This window comes from Pinus tabuliformis, chromosome 1_2 (assembly GCF_031772625.1).
Source record: "Pinus tabuliformis cultivar Carrire ecotype Pingquan chromosome 1_2, CPIR1, whole genome shotgun sequence".
Taxonomy (NCBI): Eukaryota; Viridiplantae; Streptophyta; class Pinopsida; order Pinales; family Pinaceae; genus Pinus; species Pinus tabuliformis.
The window spans coordinates 1039185996-1039193919 of NC_142298.1; the positions used below are offsets into that span (position 1 = coordinate 1039185996).

The 7924-nt window shown below is 30.5% G+C and overlaps 1 protein-coding gene across 1 annotated transcript; it reads left to right on the top strand.

Annotated features, from left to right (window-relative positions):
- The first annotated feature begins 218 nt into the window (after nucleotides 1-218).
- On the top strand, nucleotides 219-1313 carry LOC149209685 (F-box protein At5g49610-like). Its single transcript, XM_089398704.1, has one exon. It carries the CDS (start codon nucleotides 219-221, stop codon nucleotides 1311-1313), a length of 1095 nt encoding a protein of 364 aa, XP_089254830.1.
- Nucleotides 1314-7924: the final 6611 nt, after the last annotated feature.

Consider the following 7924-nt stretch of genomic DNA (forward strand, 5'->3'; position numbering starts at 1 on the left):
CCAAATAAGTACAGATAATATGCTTTTCGCCTCTCCCCATGAGTAAAAAGCCAAAGTTAAATTAATTGCTTAACATTGCCAATTGATTACTATGGTACCATGTCATTGCCAGGTACTAATAATGATCAAACTATTCGATATTTTTCTTGGATGTTGGAGAATGGTTTATGTAAGTTTCAATGAACAATTCGGAAACCAAAGTGGAAATGGAGACGAAAATGGAAATGGCAGAAGAGATATGGAAGAGACTCCCAGAAAAGGTTATGTTTCATGTTTTGGCAAGACTACCCATCAAAAGCATTATGAGATTTCATGCAGTTTGCAAGGGATGGAAAGAATTTTTCCAGTCGCTAGAGTTTAAACAATTGTTGTCCACTTTAGCGGTTCATCCATCTCCTGCATTTGTCTTTATCGAATATGAAGATGAGCCATGTGAACAATCTATGGCCATGAAGTTGATGAAAATAGAAAGCGGATCCAAAGTATTCTGTTTGTCTCTGGATTTTATTCCTGGGCCTGTTTCTGTTGTGGCTACTTGCAAAGGTCTCCTGTGTGGTTCTGGGAGGCTGGATGAAATAATTTACATAGGCAATCCACTGACAAGATCTTGGATAAAACTTCCAGAGGCCCATGAACTTACATGGTGGGATTTCATTGGTCTCACTTTTGATTCCTGCACCAGGTCATGTACTCTCATCATAGGAAGGCAAGAATATGATGATATATTGATGGAGATCTACAATTCTAAGGTAAATGAATGGAGTCAATTCCAGACAAGTGTGGACAAATTAGTTCGGCCTGTAAGCGAGGGAATATATTTAAATGGAAAATTCTATTGGATAAATGGAGTAGACCATGATCGTGAGAGGTTCGTTGTAGTTTCTTTCGATGTTGAAGAGCGACAATGGAAAAAGCTCAAAGGGCCAAATAAAATAACAAGTGCTTTGATTTGGGATTCACAACTTACTGGCTCTGAAGGGCTGTTAGCGCTTGTATATGAATATGAGACAGAATTTTGCATATGGAATCTTGTCACAGATGAAGTAGAAGAAACCCAGTGGTCTGCACCAATAACATTTGACAGCAAGCAGGAAGTGGGTATTAGCATGGAGTCTGCTTCAAAGGAAATTGTTGTCAATGGAAGGGGCTACATTTCAGTGGTTTCGCCATTAAAGGAGATTGTTGCAATTTGCTGCATGGAAGGAAAGTTGCTCTATAAAGTAAACTGTTCGGAACTAGAGGTGAATCCATTTGACTCTGACTCTTATGTATCAGTGCGTGCCTTCGATCTGAACAATATTTCTTGGCCTTAGACTATCTAACCATGTAAATTTTTTGCCCACGTCATCACACTCCAAGCCATTTCCTTGCTTAATCATGTATTTCTCTTTTTTTTTATCAACTTCTAGAAGATCCTGCAACATATCATGTGTTTCAGGTTTTCTATACCTGTTAAATGATGGAGCTGACCGAGATGAATGTTAGGTGTCTATGTTATGTTAGCTGTGCAATTTTGTTGCAACGATATACAGGGAGCCAAGGAAAGAATAGAAACACGTGCATGTGGTATTTTATATAGTTTTGACATGAAAATATGGGGAAAATGTATGGTTTATTAATTTGATGTGTTTTGAAGATCTATGATAAACACTGTGCCCTTATGTCAATCTGCTCCTTTAATTTTTGATATGAAAGTTGTTAAATTTCATGTTTAATTAAGTTGAAGGCCCTAAGAGTACAGGGTAGTTCCTTCCACTTGATCCCAGACTTCTTCAATGACTGTTGCCAAGTTGGCAATTCCTTCTGATAACCAAAAAAAAATATAAAGTCATGTTTAATTTAATTGAGTCTGTTACTTCCTCTTAAAGTTTCATGTCCAGTGATTTCAGTTTTTCTTGGGATTTTCTGTAAGTTTACAAATTCTCTATAACATCCGCCCAAAAAATTGCTTAAATTAATTCACTCTGTTACTTCCTTTTAAACTTTCATATTTGGTGATTTCAGTTTTTCTTGGGATTTTCAATTACATCTTAGTTATTGGTATTCCAATGTTCAAATATATAATAAGATTGGGTTATTTTGAATATTTTGTTTGTAACGTGCAGTACCAAATTTCACTTTATTAAAATTAAAATATTAGTTTATTTTCTTTATTTCCTTAAAAAAATTATTAATTAAAAACAATTTACTAATAAATTAATATTTTATAAAACTCATCAATTATATGCGCTTAGATGATGTATATGAATAATATCCTATTTAATTTAATTTGGTATAGGTTTCTTATTTCAAGGTGGATGAGAATATGTTAAATTTTTATTTCTATTTTTTTAATTTGATGGCTTAGATTGATTTTCTGAAGGTGGATGAGAATATGTTAAATTTTTATTTTTTATTTTTTTAATTTGATGGCTTAGATTGATTTTCTCAAGCTGGATGAGAATATGTTAAATTTTTATTTCTATATTTTTAATCTGATGGTTTAGATTGATTCTCTGGGGAATAAATATGCTCAGCATATGTTTAGTCTGAATTCTTATCCATTGTTGTAGTGCGTTAGAGAGTTTGTTCAGTTGCATTGACTTCTAATAAATTAAAAAAAAAATGATATCCCACCCCCACCAATTTTATAGGGATTTTCAAAGCATACCTAATTTTAGAAAAATTGTATTATATCTTGGTTGTAAAGGAATGAAACTCTTCAACACTTGTTTTTTATGAAGACTTGAGATTCTTAAGGGTTAAGTAAAATTACACTTCATAATAATATTTTTTTTGCTATAGTTTTTTGTTATATATTTATCAATGGTAGGTACAAATGTAGCTATTGGCTATATCAACCATATTAATATTTTTAATGTGTGCATATGTGGACGGATCAACAAGTGTTGTTCATAGTCAAGACAAGTTGTAATAATATGTAAATAATTAAAAATAATATTTTTGTTGCAATAATTTTTTGTTATATATTTATCAATAATAAATACAAATAAAGTCGTGTATAAATAATTGGTGTTACAATTCAAGTTCATAATAAAAACCATTAATTTGAAGTTTTAAAAATTTACACATGTATATACTTATTTAATTGGTAATACTTATTTAATCGATAAAAGATAGAGTAGATAATTTCAATAAATATTCTTCCATAATTGTGTATTGTATTCCTATCTAATTATTTATTATTTGCATTGAACTTCATAACCTAAAAAATTAAGATTATGCTAATTAAAAACTTTTTGTTTTATACCTTTGTTAACTGGATTTTACGAATTTGTCTTTTCTAACAGATGAATACTTGAGATTGCCAAGTAAAGTGAATAATCTTTGTTTAGTACACTATTCCAATGAAAAAACGAAAAGTATGTTAAGCAAATTCTTGCCAGTAAAGTGAATAATCTTTGTTTAATACACTATTCCAATGAAAAAATGAAAAGTATATTAAGCAAATTTTTGCAAGTAAAGTGAATAATTTTTGTTTAATACAAAAAAAATGAAAAGTATGTAAAGTATTAAACAATTTTTTTTTGGTAAAAATTACATAAAAGAAATTTTTCGTTGACACTTTTCAAACCATGTATAATTCATGCAAAGTATTTTAAACAGTTTTCTTTTTTAATTTATTAAAAACTTAATTACTATTCTTGTAATTTATTAAAAAGTTAATTAGGAAAGGCCGCATTAGCATTTGGTGTCGGTCTTAATTTAGTGTTGCTATTGAAACTTGATCACTACTTTTAATAATTAATTGTTTTTTATTATTTTTTAGATTTATAACATTATTATTATTTTTATTAGGTTTAATTTTAATATTATTAAACATTGATTTTAATATTAATATTAAATTATCAATATTACTAACAAAACTAGATTTTTAATATAAATAATGTTAATAAATATATAAAATTATATTGATTGACATATAAATCATTTATAAATATTGATTGGCATATAAATTATAAAAAATGATGCATTTTATTATTATTATTATTATTATTATGTTTAATTTTAATGTTATTAAATATTGATTTTAATATTAATACCAAATTATTAATAAAATTAAAATTAAATTTTTTAATATAAATAATATTAATATTAATAAATATATGAAATTAGGTTAATTAGTTTCATTTATAAAAATTAATTCACATATAAATCATAGAAAATAATATATTTTTTTTATTAATAACCACATTTCCTAATATAATTATATTAATATATCTCAAATTAGAGGATCAAAGCATGGGAGGGATCAAACGGCACCACCAATCAGATACTTTAGATTCAGACAAGGAAATAGGCTTGCAGAAAGCAGAAACACAGTGAGTCATAGCTTTGATTGAGCCCACCCAAGGAGAGTGTGTTGTTGGGAAAAGTATCTATTCAGAATGCCCCTATTCCACTCTAAGGTGTGATAGTGCCTTAGCAACAAACAAGGAAAACTACTTTCGTATTCTTCTTTATGAAATGTAAACGAAGAGGAAGGATGTAACTAACCTGTGTCTTTCGCTAGTTTGTTGATCCAATCGCTCTCTCCTTTGTTCGCTTCCCGCTGCCTGCTCCCTTGCTGGTCCAGCTTCACTAAGTTCCTACAAGATCACAGAAGAGGAAAACTACACAAAAGACATAGATTTACATTCATAACTAGCTTAGGATCATATTTAAGCTAAACATGCAAATATAACAAAGCATCATTAATACACAGCATGTAGGAGAAACTCAAATAGTTTTATTGATATAATAAGAAAGTCCAAGAGGAGATACAACCAAGTGAGTCCCGATCCAGCATCTACTTCCCAACAAAAGAATCCCTTCCTCACCTCCAACAAAGCATAAATCACCCAATGCACTAATCTCAATCTCAAACCAACAACAATTCTCTGCAAAGTACAAAATTCCAGTCTCTGGATCTCTGGGATGAGGGATCCATATATAGATGTAAGCAGAGAGGATGAGTCAGCGTATGTTTTGACTTGTGGCTTTTCTCTGTCAGTTCTTGCTTCCACTTGGAGGCTGAGAGCCTCTTACTCATCCTTGGTCGAATTCAATAAGGCAAGTGTCATTGAGGAAGATTATGGAAGCTTCCATTGTCTGTACTCCTCGCAGAATGACACTGTCATTTGGCATTTCTCGCTCAACGCACCTTGGTAGTGCATTTAGGTGCGTTGCAACGCACCTAGCTAGTGTACTGGGGTGCTTTGCAATGCAGACAGCTAGTAGAGCATCTGAATTGATCCTGATTTGACTAGTTCTGAGTAGTTTTTGGTGGAGAACTTCTGGGAGAAGCTGTCATTGGTTGACCTTGTTCCTTTAGGGGTAGGAACAACTCTTTTAGGGACTTTGGATCCCTTGGATTATGGACATTTCATGCTCAAAGTTGTACGGCACAAAAATGTCTATAACAGAGTGGCGCAAGGTCGAAAAGAAAAAAGGAAGAAAAACTTGAAGTGTGAGTTTTACTCACTACTGAAACTCAGGTTTTCTTGCCTCTTCCTTTCTTCTCTCTTTCCCTTTCTTTTTCTTCAAATTGCACGTTAGTTTTGTAACGTTGCGAGGGGTGCGAAAGCACTCGTGCCCAATGGGCAGTTTATGGAAATGCTTTAATGCATTTGCAATGTGTAACTTTTCATTTTTTAAATAAAAGGTTACCGATTTTTCCACTGGAAAAAAATATTTATAATTTATAACTAAATTTATTTCCATAGGCGATTCGGCACTCACACACAATATTTATCATTTGGAAATTTATCTGCGATATTTTTTTCAGAGAAAAAAATAACATAGCTTTATATTAAGAGAATATAAAAGTCAAAATATACATATACAGAAGAGAATATGTCAAAATTTATCTGCGATATATATTGTGAGAATATGTAATTTCGCACTCGTACACCATATTTATCATTTCCAAATTTATCCGCCATATAAAACTCAATCCGATCTTCCCAAAGACGAATTTAAATGTTGTCGTGTTTTATTTGGCATAGTGAAATATTTTCTGATGAGTTTTGCTTAATTCATAGTTGGAAAATTTAAAAGGGTAATTTTCACTGATTAAAATTTAATTTAATAATTTAAATATTATATTTTATTAAATGAGTTTTTCCATTTATATATGAATAGGTTTTCAGAATTTTTAATTTAATTATTCATAATTATATATTTTTTAATTTAATTAATTAATTAAAAAATTAATATAACATAAAGTAAATTATGATTTTTTGAACATGTGATATTAATAAATTATAATATTGTAACAAAACATATATACAAATTAATAAAAATTATAATTAAAAATCTTGTTCTATATTATTTCAAATATATATATATATATATATATATTATTTTTTAATTAATAATAATTTAATTATAAATTAATGTTTTTATGTTATTAAAAATTAATACTTATAGACATTTGCAGACCATTTAAATTATAAAATTACAATATTTAATTAAAATTTAAGTATTATAAAAATAAATTAAAAATTAAAATTAATTTATCTGATGATGAGGATGATGGTTAACGTCCGCTGAGACCAAATAATGGTCTATCAGACCGAAAGAAACAAATTATCTATTTTGATTTAAGATTTTATTCCTATGCTCAAAAAGCTTGGAGAGAAGCCTCCCGAGCTCACTATAATTTTGACATTGTAAAAGGCTAGGAAGGTCAGTGTAACAAAGCTTGTGAAACTGAGATCTAATGTGGTTATACGCGGGGCACTCTAAGAGGAAGTGGTTTTCATCCTCGATGTTCCTATTCTCACATATATGGCAGATCCTTTCCATCCATGGTGTTTTAGGAACTGCCCAACGACCTGTTTCACTATGGAGCTCATGAGAATTCGTTCTAATATTTGCTATATTAATTTTCTTCTTTGAGCTAGTTAAAATAGAGAGATACTTTTGATCTTCTAGGGTGGGGTTAATGACCTTATTATAATAACTTAATTTTCTTTTAGGCGCTAAGTCTTTCTCACACCACATTTTTTCTTTGAACTTAGAAGTAACAATATCTTTAATGTTATTTACGTTTTGCAATGCATCATTTTCGTTGATCTCCCAATAGTTTAACCAGACCCTTGTGTCTTTATGCCACCCTCAATTGAGCCTTCGGTGGTTTTGGCTAGAATTTAAAATAATAAAAATTAAATTCATTTATATATTTAAAAATATAACTTAAATAATAAAAACCTAAACTACTTAAAAAATCATATCACCAATTCCATCCGAAAAAATACCCGACTGGAATTTGGTAAAGGAATTGGAAATAACCCCTATGCGATGAGAAGAAAATTAAAATTCTCATTTTGGATACATTAGTGCACGTTGACTATTTTGTGGTAGAGTTGCATTACCAGGGTTGTGCAGTAAAAACAAACATTTTAAACTACAAATAATATGCATATATTTTTAAAAAAGTATTACGATGGCAAGGCAATAATTTTATTTTGTTAAAATTTGAATTTAATCCTAGGAAGTATGTTAGTGTGTCAATAATGTTATTATATGTGTTTTTTGATGGGTGATTATACGACCAGAAATAACGGGTAGGAGGCTTAACCATGACGATCCTTGAAATGGTGACGATGTTTTCTCATGACTTCAGTTTTCTGATCAACATTATAACTGGCATTCGTGTATATTGTATGGGTAACGGAACGATGGTCGTAAGTGATAGAGTGAAGCTCTACACATGGCCTTCCATGGAATGTATGTGGTGTCTCCATGCCTCACGTACCTTAGGTCACTTTCTTAGGTCTTCTCAAATTAATTGTTTGTAGTTGGGACTCGATGGTTTTGTTTGCTATGGGGTTTGAGTAAGGTCATTTTTTTTTGTCTACTCCTTCCATGGTGGATTTGTAGTAGGAAGGGAATTATTTGAATACGTAGGAAAGCTCATTTATGAACTCATTATGCAACA